The sequence below is a fragment of the Drosophila biarmipes genome, chromosome 3R (genome assembly GCF_025231255.1).
Source record: "Drosophila biarmipes strain raj3 chromosome 3R, RU_DBia_V1.1, whole genome shotgun sequence".
Classification (NCBI taxonomy): Eukaryota; Metazoa; Arthropoda; class Insecta; order Diptera; family Drosophilidae; genus Drosophila; species Drosophila biarmipes.
In genome coordinates this window covers 9,671,670-9,691,661 of record NC_066616.1, presented here as the reverse complement: position 1 = coordinate 9,691,661, position 19,992 = coordinate 9,671,670, and the positions used below count along the sequence as shown (strand labels likewise).

The window sequence follows — 19,992 nt, the reverse complement described above, 5'->3', positions numbered from 1 at the left end:
TTTTGGTAATACTTTAAGTGACTGACAGGAAACGTCATACGGGGCGTATGCTTAATACGCAAAATACGTGAGCCTGCTCCGAAATAAGCATAATAAATGTCAGAGTCGGAGGAGAAGAAGGCGGCTTCCGTCAAAGGAGCCCCGAAAGCCAGGAGAAAGTTAAAGGGTTGCCATGCACCGTGCATCAAAATGCCATAAAGAACATGTTGGCTGGCCAATAAAGCGTAGACAGGGGCAGAAGGGAGGGCGAAGAACGTCTAAATGAACTTCGCAGGAGATGGAAAAGACTGGGGGTCCTTGGGCAGGAAAGGAGTCACGTTTCAGGAAGGACGACATGCGACATGCAAAAGGCCACAGGACGATCGAGCGATAGCCCAACACACACACATTTGGCTACGTGAGGTCATTTGGTAAATGTTTTAACAATTTAGATAAAGTTAACACATTTCGGTTTTTTTCCTTCTTTTCTTCTGCTGCTGCCCAGAAATTGTAAAGGGCTCTGGCCGCAGGCAGCGCTCTGCAAATGGGCATAAAATTAGTTGGGTCAGCCGAGGGATGTGACCGGAGTCGAAGTCGAACGTCCTTGACACAGCATCGCACCCGTGCGCGCACTTAGTGAACTTGGCCTTCAGCCAGCAGCGTTTATTATTCTGATAAGCAAAGTATAAAAAAATCGAAGAGTAACAAAAATACAAAGGCAAAAACACTCAACTCATTTGGCCCAAATTTACTGCCAAAAGCTGTGACTGATAACCTTCCCTCCGGTTATCAGTCACAGCTCGACTGGAGATATCCCTCTATAACTCGGCATGCAGATGGGCATGGGCACCTTCGAACCTTGATTTAACCATCTTTTCTGAAAAACTTTACTTAAAGCCTGGTCGAGAATCACTGCGAATTACAGCGAATTCAGTGCTTGCAATTTGCATAATTCAAAGTGCTTTACTTAACTTGATAAGGCCATAAGCAGCGAAAGCACGTTATTCCAGCAATTAGTGGCGATTCGGATGCCAAATGAGGGTTACTACACTTGAAAAACATAATTCAATTTAATTAACCAAAAAGGTACAGAGCTGTTAGGTTTGAATGACGCGATTACAATATATAATATTTTGTATTACTTCTGAAATTTATGTTTTTGTATCTATTTAACAAAGCAACTATCATTTTAGATAAAAAAAACATTTGCCTATTAAACGCAATAATTTATTAGATCTCAATTTTTCGTTTTATAATCTTATTTGTATAATATTTACCTGTTTCATTGATTCACCAACTTTTCCTGTTTATCCGCTTAAGATCGCTAAAGCTTATTCCTTTTGTCTACTGATTTTGCCCTCAGAGTCGCCAAAAAGGAATTTCCTTCGGTATAAAATAAATCCGCTTCTATCCCTCCTTCACGAGAGTGCCTTTCATGATCTTCCCGAATAATGCTCGCCCACAATATGCCCACAAATTGCGCTTTTATTTCGCATTGTAATCAACATGGCGGGGGCCAAAACAAGCCGGCTAGTATGAAACGCAGCTGAAAAGGAAAATTAAACTGCAAAAACAACCGCAGAGAGTTTGGCCGGGCGAAAAGGCTCTCAGACACATTCCCATTCATTATGCAGGCCATGTGCAAAGGGCAGAAGTCTTCGAGTGGGCCTGGCCCAGTGATTCCGGTAGGAGGATTCCAGGAGGATGATGCAGGAGGACGCCAAGAGGATGCACAGCTCCGAAAACGAGAACGCCGATGCTGAGCGCTGCCCACTGCCCACAGACATTAGCATCCGAGCGATTTAGACAGGCGAATCCGGCACGGCTGCTTGGAGAGTGCTTAAAATATAATTTTATGTTTTCCATTTCGTGCTTTTTTTGCTGCCCATCCAGAACCTCCTCACTGGCTGTTAACATTTCGATTATACTTTTTAATGAAATTTCCAGACACTCTGAATGCTGCGCCATAACTGCATTCAATTATTAAGCAGGTTCAGCAGCTCGTTCAATGACCCAGCTCTGTGAAAGCGGAGCCCAGCTCTTCAAACGTTCAACTTCGATTGTTCGGGTTATTTTATTTTTCAGTGGGTATTTTATTTTTTGCCAAAAATGGGTTAAGTACATCGTCGGCTATTGAGCCACTCCATTCTGGTTGTTATTTTGCATCGCTTGGTTTTTGTTTTCGGGGTCTATTCCTGCATCCGTCAGCAGGCTTTGGGGACCTCTGGTCCCTGACGTCCTGTCCGGTTCGGCTGTTCCTTCATTTTACATGAAGTGGCTGGCAGGAGCGGGGTGTACATAGAAACAGAGAGTGGAACTGCCCAGGACCAACTGGGAATATCTAACTGGCAACTCAAAAAAAGTGCTGAATTTCTGGCTGTCAGTGGGCATTCGTCTACATTATTCTTCCTTTTTAAATTTTGTTTCTATTCACTCGTACATCCCAACTTTCAAGCACTATCCAATGTTGATTCATTACCAAATCCGAGGTAACTTCAAATTAATACAACTGATTGCCGATTAAATCATAAATTCATATGCAGTCTTTTGACTTCCGGCCTGCACAACTCTTCTCGAATTCCTTCACTTGACTGGGCCCTAATTCAAATTCAGTTAAGCTTTCAAGTCTGTTTACCGATGGGATTCCCCAGCCTGAGATACTGGCCTAAAATTCTGCATAGGTGGCCAGATTGGAAGGGTGTTGAAAAACATATTTGGCTTTTATTCATGGGTTTATAAATAAAATAAAATCCTTAATAAAATAAGTTTTTTGAAAATCTAACTTTAATAACTAAGTTTCTCTCGTTTTCCTAAAAAAAATAATTTTTTTACTCCAAAAAAATCCTACGTTCATGAACTGTCTACAAAACTCTTCTATTATTGCTAAATTTCCACGCAGTCACATATTGACGGCTTCAATTAACCCGCCTGCAATTTGCAACCCGTGGCTCGCTGATATTCTTTGGCATGAAAATGAAACTGAAAATTCGCCACGCGCTTCCAATTTGCGTTGTTTGACAGGCGGCGGCGGTGGCGGCTGAGTTTCTGGGCCGGTTTTTGGCCTAAGGCCGCAAATTTTGGATGCTAAATCACGGGACGGCAATTGGCGACGCGTGTCTCGGGCCTGTTGACATGGCATCATCATCGTCGTCGGCCTGATATTGTCCTGATTTGGTCCTTCCCATCATTGGACACCCGCATGCCGTAGTCGTTTTTCGCATTTCATAAGCCGCAGGTCAAGTCATTATGCATGCCCTTTGCCGGCGGGGGGTCGGAAAATGAAGCGAATTTAGTCGGTTTGCATGGGCTTAGTGTCTGGCCAACTACTTGAATTAATTTATCTTATCGCCGGCTGCAGTGGGACGGTCGGGTGTGGGGATTGGGAAAAACGGGTCCGTGACGAGGACCGAGGGCCGGCATCATGCATTGTTGACGCTCGAGTCCCACTTATCAGCATCAACGGCAATAAAAGAGGCAGCAGCAGCAACAATGACTGGCAGCCATCACGAGCTTCATTTGAGGGCATACATTTTTATGCCATGCGCTTTTCACGCGACCCGTTTTTCTGCGCCATTAGCCGCTCAAGTGGAGTCCTGGGAAAAAGTGTTGCATACTTAGGCGCGCCGCTCGTCCTTCGGCTGAAATTCAATTGGCTCGCTTTAAGACCGCTGTGTGTGTGTGAGTATCTATGTTTCTCAGCGGCTAGCATGCCTCACATTGTGGCGAGTCAATTATTTTCTTGTTTAGCAAATTGCTACACATTCAGGTTTAGTGTAGACATTGTGGCCCCTCAACTTTGTTTTACCCCTAGCTTGTGTGTGTCTGTGTGTGTATCTGCCACATCCTTCTCATCACTACCATCGTCATCATCTCGGTTTTGTTAAAGTTTCTTTGCCCTTGCCTGATTTTTTGGTTAACAGACACGTTTGTTGAGCTTATAAAAAGGGAAAACCATCCATACAAAACTTTTTCTGAGGTTATGCTCAGTATGACATGCAACATGTTATCCTCAGTCGCATGTAAATCTCTGAACTTCCAATTAAAAGTGATATCAACACATTTAGTTGCTTCACATGCAAGTCTGGTATTAGAGAGGGATAACAAAGGACTAAGACCGACTAAAAGGCTTATGAAGTTCGTTGGGACTAAGCTTGACTTTAATTTTTGGTCATATTAAAAAGGCATAGCCAAAGCCCAACCCCACATTTCATCTGCAATGGGAAATCTAAAAATTATTCGGTTATACTACACGCAAAGAAATAATAATAATATTTGAAGTATAACGCTGACCTATTAATAATTAATTGTGATATTTTTGATATTTTGTTAAACATTCCTTAAAACTAATTTCCCAATAATAACTAAATAGTTATATAAACATTGGTGGCATATTTTTTAGGTAAATAAACACATTTTTGAGCTTAAAACTACTTTTTCAAATATATTTATAGACTCACTGTTTTATTATCATTGCCAAGGTAATACCCGTTTTAAGAAGAGCTATATATAATGACCCATTTCTTACGGATTTTTCCTCTGCACTGTGGAACCTGAAACGTGCCTGGATTGAGCTAAAGGAGATTTGGCCAAAAGCCGGAGCGTAATGCTTGCTAGATGGCCTTGGCAAGTGCTTGGCCAGCTTATTGCCATTCCCAGTCTGCTCCGCCAGTTGGGATGACAAAATGCAACTCGAACGCAGCTCTGACAACTGGCAGCCCATTGATAGAAAAGGTTGAGCGGAAGGCCACAGATTGAGCCTTAAAAAACGCTCAAGAATACCCCACTTTGGGTCGCCAATGGGGGCAGTAAAATTGACCAATTAAGGGAAGTGGGATGGGGATGGGGGTCGAAATAGTTTTAGGTTGTTAAGCCTTGCATAATTTTTATGCAAGCAAGCGTTGTTATTTGCCTTGTTAACAGCTGCGTCAGCAGGAGTCGGGTTCGGGTCCGGGATCGGGCTGGGAGTCCTGGCCCATGCATTCATGGCAACCTCAACGACAAAGTCAACGTCATTGTTCAAGTGCACCCTGAAAAGGACACACACGCAGCCAGGAGGAGGAGCAGGAGGGCCGGGCAGCCGGCAGCAGCAGCAGCAGAGTCATAATGCAAATATGCCATAAACTCAAAATGTCAGAGCAAAGTGCAGCAAGAACAACGGGCAGGACGAGCATGGAGCACAAGGACACACAAGGATACACAGGGATACACATAGGACGCAGAACGCAGAACGCAGGACGAGGGATGAGGACAGCAATGGCAACATCTCAACATGATGTGCCTTTGTTGCTATTGCTACTCAGAGGACCAGGATACCAGGCCGCCAGGATGGCCAGCACGGAAAGGAAGCCGGGGTCCTGCGATTGATGGATGGCTGCAAAGGACGAGAGCGATACGGAAGAAGAAGCGACCGAGGAGATGCCACAATCAACGTCATTATCCGTTGGTATTGAGCGTGCTTAAATTGTCACCTCAAGGAAGGCGGCAGGTTGACCCGCACAGACGAAGGAATTTCAATTAAACTCTGCAGCCGATGGAAATATTTGCACATTTATTTTAAGTGCTTAAGTAAATAACACCAAATCTGTTTAATGAAACACAAAGGCAACTTCGTCTAAATTAATCCTGCCAGCAAGGACGGCAACCTGCCCGAAGGACAACGGTCTGCTTTGCAGTTTTCCGTGTCCTTGTCAGCCTTAATTGGATTAATACATTAAAAATCCCCATCCATGTATGCATGTAAATTGAGCCAAGGCAAAAAGGATCAGGCTGAAATTTAATAAATCAAAGTAAATTGTGCATGAAAATGATGGCATGCCCGAGCCATATTTTCGGTTTGAAATTCCTGAGAAAACTAAGCTGCACAATCAACGCCACTAAACGAGTCGCTTCCCGGAATGAAAATGAAACATTTTATGATCCCTAATGAACCCAAAGCGAGCCCGGGGATTTCCCTCCAGCAAGGAAAATGTGCTAAATAAACAAAACGAACCACATTCATTCTATATATACACACGTTAATTATGAAAAATTATCTATTGATGTGACTGGCCCGAGGGTCCGACTGCTGGGCAAATCACGTGGCGAAAGTTCATTTCCACAGCCATTAAAATGAGCAATGTGCCCCCTGACAGCTGGACACACGGCCATATGGTGCGTCCCTCTATAATTTTGTGGCTTTCGCATAATTGCAGTTTATTAAGCGACTTCAGAGAGTACGGAAAATACCATTTTCAAAGCATCGTAATATATTTGTTTTTTCAGCTATGAGTCGCTATATCATGTATTAAATATGTTGGTTTATGGTATTTTATTTTAAAAAGACTTTATAATATTTTCTGTATCTAGGTATTACTTTAAACATTATTTAATTGCATTCTATGTTGTGCAAGGAAAACCAGCCAAGATGTCAGTGCTGATAAAAATATTAGAAAGAGTTCGTTGGTAATTTCACAGAGGCCCAAGATTTGAACTCTGAACTGGCAAAGATTTAGATGAATGAAGAATATTTCCAGCTGTAACGAAATGAAAACGAATAAAAAATATAAGAACAGACAAGTTGACTGACCGTACGTTGAAATTTTCTAAGTTTGCCTGCCTCGCCGATCTCCAAGTTTAGCCGCCTGATAATTCTGAACTGATTCAGTGCACCCTGAACAGAAATGGTTAGCAGAAAAAGGTCTAATATATGTTTGAAGATGAGTATCCAGAAAATGCTGCCGACGTACTTCAAATCAATAATCATTCTGAGGCCCATTATGGTGATAATCAAAACCTTATTCAGAAGTGCCAAAAAAAGGGGCAGTACAAAGAGTCTCTGAAAGGTAGTGCTGATATTATATATCTTTCTGTACAAATATATGCACTTTTCCAGCTGTTTGTGTGCTTTTCTTATTGCTTTTTCGCTGGTCGAGGTATCCAGTTTCTGCAGTTGGATTCGCAAATTGATACGAACATATTTATTGACCTCCGAATAAAGAACTCCAATGCTCAGATAGGCCATGAAATTGATGTGTATAAACATGTTGGTGCCGGTGACGAGAAAAAAGTCGCACCACCAAAATATGAAAAAATGCAAAGAGAAATGTTTTTCTACAATCCAGAGATATGTTATCTCATGGAACAGGCTGATCAATCCCAGAAGGATCAAAATGAGCTCTCGTCCGCCGCCAAAGCCAGTTGTTTTCAACCTTAACACTTTCCGCACTTGTCGAAAGAGCCGGAGGAATTGATTGAAAAGCTCTATAATTTCTGCGCCTCGTAAAACCTTGTATCCCAAGATAAGCCCAACAATGGGAATGCTCAGTAAAAGTCGAAAAAGGAGAATTATTTTAGCGACGTGTAGACTTGTGAAAGTTATAATACATAAATACGAATAAATGAAGAAGGAGAAGGTCACAATCCGATGAATAATACTAATCCACTTCATCCACTTGCAATTTGATACTATTTCCCCTTCATGACTTTTTTTAAGTCGAAAAAAGATGACGCCAATTGACTGTGCGTAACGGAAAATGTATCTCAGAATTAAGGCGTTAAGTTTCGGAACACTCATTAAGTGGAAAACCCCGAACATGATCGACCGCTTTGGTTTAAAGTCCGACTAAAATTGGAATACGATTGCCCTAAGCACTGGAACACCCGGTGCATTTGGTTAATGAAAATTTAAGCCAGACCGCGATGATATCATGAGCTGACATGTGATTAGAGCTGGCAGGTCCCATCCAGATTAATTTTGCTAATGACAGTTAAGCATTCAAGTTGAAAAGATATTACTAATGGTGCAGTTCAAAAATCTTATTAGGATTATGACGCTGTGTTGGATGCTTAGAAATTGTTTCATATTATTAAGTTTTTCTTTAAAATAAATACATTATAAATAAATAAATACATTATAATTTAATATAATGAAATCCAAGTAGTTGATAATACATACAATTTTTGAAGCTTTTTAACCTATAGGAGCTGAATTCTGGATTGTATCAAAAAGGTCAAGTAGCAGAACATGGCCGAAAGGAATTCCATGAAGAGTTCCTTTGATATACGAAAAAGGCCCAGCGGGAGAACCCGAAGCTCGTTCACAGTCAGTTCTATGTAACACAGTTCCAACTGTGAAAATATATATTTTACATTTATATACTTAATGATAAATATATTTATTTACATACAGTTTTGTGCCAATTCCGAGTTTTGATAAGATTGGAGTAGTCCAGCATTATAAGTCGTATTTCACCAGACTTCTCCACTGCCCTTTGCACCGACCAAGTCAAAAGAAACAAGCTCAACATCTCAATCACAGTGTCCGAGCACAAAAGAACGACATCATATTGAATGCGAATAATGACTAAATATGCAAAAAGGGCTGAGCACATACAATTATGAGTCAATCCAATGAAAAGTGGAAAATCATAGACTCTTTGGAATTCAGTTGCTAGGGAATTAAGGTCCCTGTAAAAATCCAAACACTTTTTAACATTTTTCCGAGTTTTTCTAAGTTGTCCATCAGAAGGCTGTATATCCAAAGCCCCCAGTTCAGATCTAAGAAAGTCGTTTAAATCGCTGTAAATGAGGGCCAAACTTATATACCACAAACAGGCGTAGTATATGAGCATTTTAATGCCAAAGCAAATATAGGTGTCAGCATAGACGGCAGCTATTTCAAGCGGGCTCCAATGGGGCTTAATCAAAGTGAGGATAAAGACTTCCTCGTGTATCAGGCTGATTATGATAAAAAACAAAACTACCATCTCATTTTTTCCTCCAAATCCATAGCGATTGCCATTGCAAAAGTCTTGAACTTGTCGAAAAAGTTGTAGTAAATTATTGATCAGCTTTGTGACCTCGTGTCCTTGCGCTATCTGCAATCTCAGGATGGACATGCAACAGGCGAATTGGAGGAGCAACCGCATGAAGTGTAGAAAATGTTCGGTCAATTCAATGTTTGGCACATCCCATCGAAAGTACATTGTCATAAACATAGTTTGACATCCAATGCGAAAAAGGCCAAAGGTCCACTTCCACTTGAGAGAACTATCCTCCACCATCACTTGGTCATCAGAAGAGGTTTTTAATCTGAAGTCCGCTGCTCCCATAAGTCTGACGATGAAGAGACTCCACCGCAGAATTCCAGCGGACACTTTTGGAATATTTAACTGACGAAGTACCCCGAACATTATACAAGAGACGATTAAGCTGTAATAAAAGGGCTTACTTCAAAATATTCACCTCAAAGTACATTACACTAATGAATACTTGGAAATCATAGATTGGCAATACTCGTGACAGAAAAACTTGTATCCTAAAATTTTCACTTGGTGGTGCATTAAACTAATGAAAACTCGGACATTATATACATATTGACAATATTTGTGATGTCAAATGCTTGACACATTTTTAGATAAGTGCATCTGTTAAACGCAATGACGACCCACAATTAAGTTTCGTTTCTGAGACCGTTCCCTAATTAATAATTTTCTAAAATCGTTAATATTTTACATTTTTAAAGTAAGGAAGATCGCTAGCCCCGACTATAATATACCCCTTACTGAAGATGGATTAAGTAAGCGATACCTAGTGGTGATTACTTTATTTGGTCAAGAGGTTTTAATAAATAGTCCCAAATAAAAAAATAGTTTGTAGGTATTTTACTTCCAATAGGTATGGATAGGCAACACAAAATCATAATAACAATTTAACATAATATAAAAATATAGGAGCACTAGACAGAAATTAGAATTTTGGGGTTTTGTGGCCGTTAGAAGGGGTGAGGCACTGTGTTGAAACCAACTGTGCTGCGCTGGAATCTCTAGAATCAGCTTGCTTAATCCATACATTGATTGACTCGCCCAGTGATTTTTGGTTCCACGATATATACTTTCGAAGGAGATGCCTTAAACCCCTGACATACTTTCCGGCGAATACAATATGTACCTTATGAGTAATAGGTTTACAAATTTTATGCAACTGCAGCCAAAAATATTGTAAAAAACGATTTCTCAATTAAATAAATACAATACCTTTACATCATTTTAAATCCACTGTGCAGAGAACTGCGCCCTAATATATCAATTATTGCTATCAATTTCAACAATTAGTCACATCAAGCAGATTTGCCATTTACAGTTATGCAAGTGAATGTGAATTATTTATTCAATGAATGCGGCTTTAATGATAAATGTGATCAACGAAAACCGCTTAAATGCATTGCGGGTGTTTATGTGTTTGTGAGTTGGCTAGTCTGCCAATTTCACATTAAGTGTAAAGTTATTTATGAGCGTTAATGCATATTCAACTAATGACCCTAAAACACACACACATTTGATTTTAAGGCTCTTTACTATGTGCAAACATTGCCACGGTAATGCCATTAAAACCCTCTCGCATGTAAAATAGAATGAAATGAAATTAAATGGAATAGTTTCGCTGCCTAAGCGTTCATTGATTTGGGCAAATATTAGTTTAATACATACGCATTGCAAGTTTGTGGCATATTTGCCAATTGTTAATGAGAGACTGTGAGATTTCAACAACTGTCATAAACAAACGGGGGCCATAGTTTGAAGTCGTCAAAGGGACAAAGTGCCCCTGTCCTACGCCCCAGGACTCCCATTGCCCACCACCCACCACCCACGTTGCAAACGCTCGCCACTTGCCCCTAATCACTAATTTTATAATGCAAGCCGCAAGACATAAAGTCTCCAAGGCCAAAGTGCCTGAGAATACAAGTCAAGTATCTGAAGTGTGACCATCATACGCACAAGTACAGTGCAATCCATAAAACCAGAGTTAGTTGAATATTTTCAAGGAATTTTCTGAGTCACTTTTTCGATTTTGAAATCTTTAAATTAAATTCTTATTCCTTCTTCATAATTTATATTAAGACCAAAAATGTAAATTATATAGATTATTTTTAATATTTAGTTCATATTTCATTGAAGCTTTATTAAGTTTAATATAATGTGGAAAAAATAAACACATTAAAAACCAAACAAGTCCTAGTTAAAATTATAATAGAGATCTTATTACTTTTAAAACAAATTTTAATACATTTACACGTTTAGGATAAGAGAAAAAAACATAATATTTAATTTATTATTTATTTAATAATAATTCATAAATAATAAAGTATTTAAATTGGAAATCCTTTGAAGATGTTGTTAATGGGCTTACCTTTTTTGTGTATAATTTTAAGTTTTTGGATTATAATATAATTCAGTTTATGTCTCGCACTGTACTACGGTAGGGCTGCTGTAATCGCCTGTCTTGGTCAACATTTAGGTTCGTTTTTGCGGCTTCTCCTTCCTCTCCTCTGTGGGAATGGATATATCTGGGCTTTTCAGTGCGGGTCCTGTCAAATTGCTGCGTTGACAACTGACATGTGCCTACTGTCTGCCTGCCCCACCATCTGGTTTCTGCAGAAACGTTAGCTTTATTATAGCCTTTAATTACTGCTGGCCAGTTAGCCAGTTTGCCAGTTGTCACGGCCAGCAAACTTAGTGCCGCTTTCGCTTGCTTGAATTTCAAAACCTTTCGTGTTTACGGCATTTGCCTGTAATTTTATTACATTCCTTCTCGTTCTCCCTTCTCAGTCGCCATCCCTTTCCAGCCCAGAGTGGGCTTGTATTTCAGCCTGTCTCTTCATAAATAATTAATGCCTTTGAGGTATGTAAACTTACAGGATACGGCTGTTCACCGGCAGGTCCTTGTGTGCGTGTGCGAAAAGGAGTGCCTACTTTATGTCCTGTAAATAAATTTGAGTGCGTAAGTGTAATTGTGTTTGCTTTGGCTAACAAGTATAACCCTACTGCATATGTAAAATGGCCATAAAACCAAGACTTTCGGGTTAATGAGTGTATCCAGTTAACGGTTGTTAGTGGTCGAAACACCGCCAGGTTCATCAGGCAGAGATAACAATTTGATATGGGTCTAACCATCATAAAAAATGGGTTAGTTATCATTTTATTAGCATGAATTTCGACTTAATTAATTTTAAGATTTGGGAACCCTGGTTCATACAATGCCCCGAGTTTAAACACATTTTAGGTTAAATGTGCACCACCAGATACTTAATCTTAATTACAAACAGTCAATCGATGGAACATAAACACTCATTTCGGGCGACACTCTTCAAGTTGCAGTTCGTTGATCAGCACTATCGAAATAATTGAATCTCAAAAGGCTTGCCCTTGTATAAATGCTGGTGAGCCGACAAATGATATTTATGACAAAGGTGTGTATTTAAGTACGCCAGCCAGCTTAAATGAAAAGCAGACTAGGTCGCCGGTGAAGAGGCCGCATTGCAACATTGCAGCAGGCGTAAATTGGTGTCTAATAAACACATAATCAAGGTTCATTTGCTGCAGGAGGCACTAAATTGCATTAGCACAAAGGCTGACATGCCACCACCTTCGCCCGCCCACCTCCCACCACCCACCTTTCACCGACACCCACTCGCCACCTTTCGCCCGCACAGTTTGCCAACTTGTCGACAAATATGTGTGCAAGATATTTGGCCTACGGGCGTGTCGTGTGGCTGCTCGATTTTCCGCCCAGGCTGAAAATCCGTGACAGTTTAGTTTATGGCCCCTGGCAACTTAGGGCGTATCTCAGTTACATTCGAATGCATTGCCCCGGCGAAGGCAACAACAAGGCCGGGGCATTGTAATGAGCTTATATGCTCCTTTGAGCCAAAGGAGTCTACTCAGGAAACTGGTGCCCCCTGGCGTACAACCTCTTCCAAGTTCCACAAGCTCCTCATCACATTTCACCGGTTAAATGAGCAAACACAAACCACAACATTCATCCAAATAATGACTGAACACAATCCTCAAATTAATAATCCCGGGCCCTAGATTATTTATCTAAATTAAAGCTCAAACTTAGCTTAGTGCAAGGGACAGCACATACTAAGCAATAATTTAATTTTAATTATTCTTTAAATAAAATATAAATTTAAATAATGATAGAACATTCCTCAAATTAATATTTTGAGCTTAGTATAATTTAAGCTGAATTAAAGATCAAACTCAGTTTACAGTAAAATGAATGGCTTGGCAATAATTCAAATAATCAAATAACACTAAAAATTTAGTCTCTTTGAATGTTTCAAGTGCCATTAAAAAGTGAAGTTTTCCAATACTGGATTTAAAAATTAAATGTATTAAAAATGTATCTTAACTTAAACAAATTTTACTTTCCTATAAAACAACTTAACTAAAAAAATGCAAAATATCTTTTTTAAAATGGAAAAAAAAAAAACAAAAAATAAATTAGATTTATTTATTGTGTGACAGTATATGCAACATGTCGAGACCCTATCTTATAGCACCTTTACCTGCCACTTACTACAAATATGCAACTGGTTTTCTAGTCTGAACAGCTGCGCTGCAGACAGCTTCTGGGCCTTGACAAATATAATGTCGCAATCAAAGAGCCCGATCCAACTGAGCGGTTGGCCCCGTCCCAGCCATCTGCACCCACATCGTCCGCACCCGCCCACGAGGCCAATCTCCAAAAACACCAGGCAGCAATCCCGTGCACCTACCCACTAATTGCTTTGGGCGTTGGAATGCCTGCCAGTTTGGCAGCCGGACAATGGCATTCGGGTTAGAGTGCTCCTCGCTGCAATCACGACCCCATTGTGACCTTAAGCAATTTCTGTGCCGGCTACTAATGTGCGCTACACTGTGCTGCCACGCCCACTAATTACGGCAATGGCCATGCCGCCCATCGGGGGGCGAGAAATTGTTAATTAATTATCAGTTGCAGCTATACTCTTTGTTGTGGGCTGGCTAATGCATTATGTTTATTGGGATTTCGTACTCAGCGGATATTTACTCCTTAGCCCGATGAAGTGGTGTTGGAGAAGACGAATGCTTTGCCCTAGTTCCGATCTCTCTGGAAATCCTAGTCGGAATCCGATTGGAGAACCTTCTTGCGCTTGGAGGTGCTGCAACGGGGTCCATCGGACAAGGAGTCGTCGTCTGTAGCCGGGCAGCTTATCAACGAAGAGTACACATTGCGATTTGATTGGATAGATCCCTCCTCGCTAGAAGCCTGCTCCGAATCCGTATAGTTCGCGGTGGAATGATGCATAGGTCTAACCGGCGGCTTGCGGCGATTCAGCTTACTCGACTCGCGACGCTTCTCACGCTCCTCCAGACGCAGCGTGGCCATTTCCTCCTTGACGCGACGCTTATGATCCTGGACAGGATCAGCTCCCATGTTCATCAGCACCTTGACGCAGCCCGATTGCGGTTTATTCACTGCGCGATTACGCATGCCCTGGACATGACTCTGGCCAAAAGTCGAGTCCAGCTTGGGACGCAGTGTCATCTTGTCCTTGATCGATCCCTGCGGCTGAAAAAGGCTTTCCCGACGTACATAGAGATGATTTTGCTCATTGGTCACCGGGGTGTGAATCACATCGAAGACCTCGTCGCCCACATGGAAGGTCTCGCTGCCATCGGACCATCGAACAACACAGGAATTCGACTCCTTGACCTTACTATCGGTTTCCCTCCACCTCACTGTTGTCTTCAGACGATTTATGAACTCCCCGCGAGCCTGTTCGTCCTTCAAATCCTCTTCAGTCACGGCATTTTTAAAGTCTTTGGCCACGTAAGCCTTGGACTCCACGGCTATGAAGTGCGGCATCTTCAGGAGCTGTGATGGACCACCAAGGGCACAGTTGTCAGCCGGCAAGGTGGCGCTGAACTTGGTCGTCAACTTGTTTCCCAACATTTTGCGGTGTTCCTCTTCAATGGAAGATTGTGCGTCCTTAACTTCGCCACATCCGAAGAGCGGAGCAGCCAAAATGTTGCATTCTGTTACCGATTCTTCTTGGTTTTCAGGCCTTGAATTTGGGTTGCCAACAGCTCTATTGGGAATCAATTTGCCCTTGGAGTCCAAAGTTGGAATAGAGTTGGTGGTCATTATTTTATCTTCCCTGTGAGGAAGGTCTTTGGCGGTGACTGAATCTTTCATTCCTTCGTGGCTTTTCAGCAATGGACGACTTTCGTGCACCTGGCTGCTGCTTGGGTCAGCTTTTTGATTACCACTGAAGGTCAATCCAAGCGTAGGATTTCTGAAAAATCGTTAAAAAAAAGTTATGGGGACTACTATTTAAAAACGCCTCTACCCACCCAACACTGTGGCTAATATTGGCTTTAGGTGGGCTGCCAGTAAATCCTTCGGGAATTGTTTTGCCCTTCGAAAGCGAAGTTGGAATAGCTTTTACATAGGTGCTACGATAACTTTGCGTATAAGTCACTTTTCTAGCATCCTTGTTTGGATTGTTGATAGCAGAGGCTTCAGTCTGTTTATTAAAGGGTGCATTCGGAGCGGTAGCTAAATTGGAGTTTCTATAAAAATCATATGAGCTTAGTAATGAAAACTTGTATTAAAAAGTCGCTCTACCTACCCAACATTCTCACTATATACGGTTGGTCGGCCAGCAAAAGGTTGTCTTATGCAAACGTTCCTAATGATGGAAATTTTATGGCCAGTAGAACTTTGACCATACCTCGGGGTTTCGCCGGTCTTATTTTCGTTAGCTAATAAAAAATGTTAATAAAATGCTTGTTTGAGGAATGTTTCAACTTTGCGAACCTATCCTGTCGCGATACTTTTGTGCATTTGGGTCCACCATAGTTGTAAATGCTTAAGAAAATTGTTCGAGATCCAATTTTGGTCGCAGCAATAAAAATTCGTCTGTTCACTTCAAGTGAAAAATAATTTATGCTTTGTCATAAGACAGCAAAGTCAGATGTCTTGATTTATCGATTATAAGAGCAGAGCATAGGGTAATCACACAATTTTTTCTAAATTAGTGTTGGTAAAGAGGCTACTTAGACTTTTTTGAAGAAAGATTGCACTACCAGCTCGTTGAAAATCGTGAAAATTTAATAGCCAGAACAGAGGTGGACTCTTAAAATATTTTTTGGCGAACTGCGGAGTGAAGAATTCCAGCCCTGCTATATTATCCCCCAATTAAAAAGGCAAAAAAAAAATAAAAAGCGGCATTAATTTAATATTGTGCAGACAGCAAGGACCTCAGCGCTTTATGGCTTTTGCCCACTCATATACTCACATGGCATGCCAGGGCAATAAAACATGCATCGCCATTTCCCACTCGTCATCGACTCTTGACGATATGGCCCGGCCAAAAGCCCTCCGCTTTTTTGCATTTTAATATTTTTATGAGTTCTCGATTAATTAAAACTCAACAACAAGCACCTGCCCTGCGAATCGGCGGCGCCACGGAAATGCATATTGCATATTATCCGGCGAAGAGGTCATCAACTCGAAAGCAGGACAGCCAGCGGCGAGTGCGGATCAAATGATTTATTCATAAATTCCGCATACGCTAGGGGCACAAAAAATGCTTGTAAGCCGCAAATAATTATTTACAATAAGTCGCCGGTAATGAGGTTGCCGTGGCAGCCGTAAAAACACCGACCTGTCGTTAAGGATTTCCAGCGTAAATTAATAAACGGAGCATTAAACGAATGTGCCGAGTAGTTGATGTCCTCATACGGGTGCAATAATTGCCTGTCAACTGCTTAACGCTTATCTTGGCCCGCACACCGAAAGGTCAGTCGAATGGTAATCAAATTAACGAAAGTGTTGTACTTAACATTTTTTATTTATATGAATACGATTTTAAATAGCGAACTCCTGGAATTTATTTACCCACGAGACATAGGTCAAAAACAAATCGTATTTTTGATTTACCCTATCGAAAATTATCATTTAATTTTCGGCTTTCGTCTGTAACACAACAAGTCAAATTCGCTCCAAAATTCTTTTTAATAATTTCAAAATTTTCGAAGTATTTTAAGATTTGCTTTTTAAATTACAACATGGCTTACAACGGCTTAGGGCTACCTGGTATTTTTTGTCCGGATGTAAGACAACCTTTATAGGGATTTATTTTGCAACAAATCGATTTTTTTTGATACAACAGGAAAGCGTTGAGCAATTTGCAAGACTTTACGGAAGTGATAATTTAAGCAAAATTATGATAATGGCCACGAGCAGTCGACATCCCACTGACTATTTGAGTAATGTGCAGGCGCCAGTTCATCAGAATCCGGGAGTTATGGGGGCCAGCCAACCCAGGTTTTATGGAAGTCCATCGACCACAGACGAGCGAAATCCCATAGTTAATCCCCGATATGGTGTTCAGTATGGATTTTGCAAATGGTTCCCTTCTTATCGTTGATATATCTCCTATTACCTAGTGCTGTTCAAGGATCCAGGCCCTTGATGCAAGGGGCCTGTGGTGACCATTATACCCCCTCGCCAACTTTTAAGAACTTTAAGCCCGACTATCCGTCGGGTCACTCCCACGCCCATCCAGGAGTCCAAAATCAGCGGCAAGTGCAATACCACCCTCAGCAGTCACAGCCCCTGAATTTTATGTATCCACCCCCACCTGGACCCAGATTTCCCTGGCTTTAAATCACATATTCCGGCCAAATCCATTTAAGCAATCGACTTCGCTTGTTTGTAAGTTTTTGTTGGTAACGGTCCGACCATGACGTGAATTTTTGTATCGAAAATCTTATTCTCTATCACAATTATGCATAAATCAATATTTAATTCACTGTGGCAAGAGTTTTCATTTAATCCAATATAAGACCGGCATTTTCTCCTAAATGAGATAAGTGTGCAAGCGGGAAAAAACAATTTTAACAGTTTAAAATAATTTTCTCAAAAGTTTTCGCACAAAACAAGGGGCAAACAAGGAGTAAAAAAAGGGAAAAGAGCTGCAAATCGTTTGTATTTTCTTTCTGTTTGTTTGGGAGCTCTTAACTGCGCCATTCAAGTTTGTTAAACATTAAAATGGAGCTGCAATAGAAAAACGCTAACTAAACGCGAGCAGACAGCAAACAAAGCATCCCGAATAGGAGTGTGTGTGGGTAAAACCAACACAAACACACTTCAAGCCACACTAACATCGCCTTCCAGGCATAGTGCAAAATAAACCAACAGCAAAAATAAATATTAAAATTTGTGCAATAAAATGCCGGGCAATAAAACTAAAATAAGTGAGGGGAAAACCCAAAAAGAAAATACAAAAATAAATGGAAAGCAGTAGAAAAGTTCCATCCCCTCAGCGAGTGTGTTAGTGTTTTCTTATAGACCGCCAGCGGAAGTGGCAAGCGCCTCAAGTTGCGAAACACATACACATGCCGCACCACCACCCACTGCTGCACCACTTACTGTCTGTCTTCCAGTGTTGAAAAGCACCCTATGGGTGGGGTAGGGTTTGGTAGGGGCTGCCAGCCAGTTAGTTTATCGCGCTCGCCAAATCTGAGGAGCCGGCAGGATACGGCAGGCACAGGGGCGCGGCACAAGTATTACAAAGTATATGAAAATAAAGAATCCGGATTGCCGAGGAGGCCAAGCAATCGCCGAGAGAAATGCTGTAAAAATAAGTTTAATATATCCGCATTAAGATTGCCCAAGATTACCACTCCCCAAGTTAGCACATACACACTTAAACAGTGTTGCCAAGGTCTTAGCTCGAAAACAGTGCCTTCGGTTTGTAGCTAAAATTTTTGTGACATTTTTTAAAAGTAATATTAAGTTAAAAAAATGTTATGAATAAATTGCCATTCAATTATATATTCACTTTAGTAATAATAATAATAGATTTTTTAAAATAAAGTGAAAGAGTGTCATGAATTTTAGCAAGATTTAATTTATATCCAATAAAGTTGAAGCACGGTAAGGTTTACTTTTGTTAAACATAAATAAGGGAAAAAAATATGAAGTATTATTATATTTCAGTGCTACTTTTTTTAACAAGAATACCATATTTTTCATGCCCACATTCTGATATTTTTATTATTACAAAAAATTGTCTTAGGGTTCAAGAACTTAAAGCTTCAGCTAAAAAAAATTTTAAAACCCTAAAAAACATTGAAATACGCTTAAATCTCAAAAAAAAACAAGCTGGTCACACTGGCTCCTACAAGATTGCCCTTGTCCATGGCGGAATTCACTTTGCGGTTGACTTTCGCCTTAAAGTATGCAACGTTCTCGTGCACTTTTTGGCCTGGCAAAGCAGGCAAACATCACGAGGCAAGCAAGAAGCCAAAGCAAAGCAAGCATGTGATGTGTGGGAAAGAATAACAAGAGGAAAAATCGAAGCGGAAAAAGCGCTTGGGGAAAACGCCAAGCGAAGGACACCAAAGGTGGGGAGAGTGGTGGGGGACGGAAAAGCCAACACCTGCCAGCGGATGGCGGAAGTGGGCGGGGCTTGTTGTGCGGGCTGTTTTCGGTTGCCGCTGCCGCTTGGAATTCAATAAAGTGCCGCAAATGATTACTGCATAAAAGAAATGTGCAATCCTGTTTGCCGGTGTTTTTGCAGCTTGTGCATCCGGCAGCATTTAGGCGATGAGAAATGGTGGAAGAAGATAAAAGTTATGTGAGCACAATTGCGGTTGAAACAATAGGGTTGTCTGCGGAAGAAAACACAGTTCTCATTGTTTATTGGATGCGCAAAACAATGTAGCCATTCAAAAATGTAGCATACATTACATACAGCATATGAATCGTACTTTTAGGTTCTGAAAATGTTCGAATTTTCTTATTTGTTAAATTAATAATTTAAGATATTCTCGAATAAAGCAAAGAAATTGTAATAATTACAGTGATATTTAATTAATTTTTGTAAAAACATAGCTAAAAATCCCACCCCATCTGTGCCTGTTTTATGCAAAGGAATAAGCAAATGACGAATGGCGATGCAGCGATAATAAAAATTAGATTACTCCATCAGGACTGAAATTGATTTTCCTCCGCCATCCTGCTCCCGGTTAGAAATCGATTTAATGTGCACCGAGGGCTTTCGTTTCCCGTCAGCATTCTCCACTCACCTTGAAGATTTGCCACAGATAACCAAGCGGAACTGTGGCCTTTTTCCACTTTGCTTGGCGGCTGCTCGCCCAGTTAGATGGCCATCAACATCCAAACGCCCTCCGCAGACAGATAGACAGACGGACA

At 40.9% G+C, this 19,992-nt stretch overlaps 4 protein-coding genes across 4 annotated transcripts; 1 reads left to right on the top strand and 3 right to left on the bottom strand.

Moving 5' to 3' along the window:
- Nucleotides 1-6,332: 6,332 nt before the first annotated feature.
- LOC108030967 (putative gustatory receptor 92a) lies at nucleotides 6,333-7,552 on the bottom strand. The gene is made up of 2 exons (XM_017104167.1): nucleotides 6,545-7,552; nucleotides 6,333-6,491 (listed from the first exon to the last, which is right to left on the bottom strand). Exons 1-2 carry the CDS (start codon nucleotides 7,550-7,552, stop codon nucleotides 6,333-6,335), a joined length of 1,167 nt encoding a protein of 388 aa, XP_016959656.1.
- Nucleotides 7,553-7,932: 380 nt separating this feature from the next.
- On the bottom strand, nucleotides 7,933-11,258 carry LOC122817784 (putative gustatory receptor 92a). Its single transcript, XM_044090983.2, has 4 exons — nucleotides 11,146-11,258; nucleotides 8,570-9,168; nucleotides 8,145-8,320; nucleotides 7,933-8,085 (listed from the first exon to the last, which is right to left on the bottom strand). The coding sequence occupies exons 2-4, from the start codon at nucleotides 9,147-9,149 to the stop codon at nucleotides 7,933-7,935; spliced, it is 909 nt and encodes a 302-aa protein (XP_043946918.2). The 5' UTR covers nucleotides 9,150-9,168; nucleotides 11,146-11,258.
- Nucleotides 11,259-13,757: 2,499 nt separating this feature from the next.
- LOC108030966 (another transcription unit protein) lies at nucleotides 13,758-15,741 on the bottom strand. Its single transcript, XM_017104166.2, has 4 exons — nucleotides 15,586-15,741; nucleotides 15,398-15,530; nucleotides 15,120-15,338; nucleotides 13,758-15,061 (listed from the first exon to the last, which is right to left on the bottom strand). The coding sequence occupies exons 1-4, from the start codon at nucleotides 15,623-15,625 to the stop codon at nucleotides 13,882-13,884; spliced, it is 1,572 nt and encodes a 523-aa protein (XP_016959655.1). The 5' UTR covers nucleotides 15,626-15,741; the 3' UTR covers nucleotides 13,758-13,881.
- A 976-nt stretch (nucleotides 15,742-16,717) lies between these two features.
- Nucleotides 16,718-17,585, top strand: LOC108031282 (uncharacterized). The gene is made up of 3 exons (XM_017104525.3): nucleotides 16,718-16,883; nucleotides 16,943-17,163; nucleotides 17,220-17,585. Exons 1-3 carry the CDS (start codon nucleotides 16,839-16,841, stop codon nucleotides 17,437-17,439), a joined length of 486 nt encoding a protein of 161 aa, XP_016960014.1. The 5' UTR covers nucleotides 16,718-16,838; the 3' UTR covers nucleotides 17,440-17,585.
- Nucleotides 17,586-19,992: the final 2,407 nt, after the last annotated feature.

What these genes read in the sequence shown, in the direction of transcription:
- LOC108030967 (XM_017104167.1), bottom strand. Translation starts at nt 7,552, where the DNA reads ATGTTCGGGGTTTTCCACTTAATGAGTGTTCCGAAACTTAACGCCTTA. An exon ending in TTAGAAAATTTCAACGTACG is followed by an intron (nt 6,492 to 6,544) that starts GTCAGTCAACTT and finishes ATTTCGTTACAG; the next exon opens with CTGGAAATATTCTTCATTCA.
- LOC122817784 (XM_044090983.2), bottom strand. Translation starts at nt 9,149, where the DNA reads ATGTTCGGGGTACTTCGTCAGTTAAATATTCCAAAAGTGTCCGCTGGA. An exon ending in AATGCTCATATACTACGCCT is followed by an intron (nt 8,321 to 8,569) that starts GTTTGTGGTATA and finishes TTGCATATTTAG; the next exon opens with TCATTATTCGCATTCAATAT. An exon ending in CTCGGAATTGGCACAAAACT is followed by an intron (nt 8,086 to 8,144) that starts GTATGTAAATAA and finishes ATATTTTCACAG; the next exon opens with TTGGAACTGTGTTACATAGA.
- LOC108030966 (XM_017104166.2), bottom strand. Translation starts at nt 15,625, where the DNA reads ATGGTGGACCCAAATGCACAAAAGTATCGCGACAGGATAG. An exon ending in GTATATAGTGAGAATGTTGG is followed by an intron (nt 15,339 to 15,397) that starts GTAGGTAGAGCG and finishes TGATTTTTATAG; the next exon opens with AAACTCCAATTTAGCTACCG. An exon ending in AATATTAGCCACAGTGTTGG is followed by an intron (nt 15,062 to 15,119) that starts GTGGGTAGAGGC and finishes ACGATTTTTCAG; the next exon opens with AAATCCTACGCTTGGATTGA.
- LOC108031282 (XM_017104525.3), top strand. Translation starts at nt 16,839, where the DNA reads ATGGCTTACAACGGCTTAGGGCTACCTGGTATTTTTTGTCCGGAT. An exon ending in CTGGTATTTTTTGTCCGGAT is followed by an intron (nt 16,884 to 16,942) that starts GTAAGACAACCT and finishes TTGATACAACAG; the next exon opens with GAAAGCGTTGAGCAATTTGC. An exon ending in AATCCCCGATATGGTGTTCA is followed by an intron (nt 17,164 to 17,219) that starts GTATGGATTTTG and finishes CCTATTACCTAG; the next exon opens with TGCTGTTCAAGGATCCAGGC.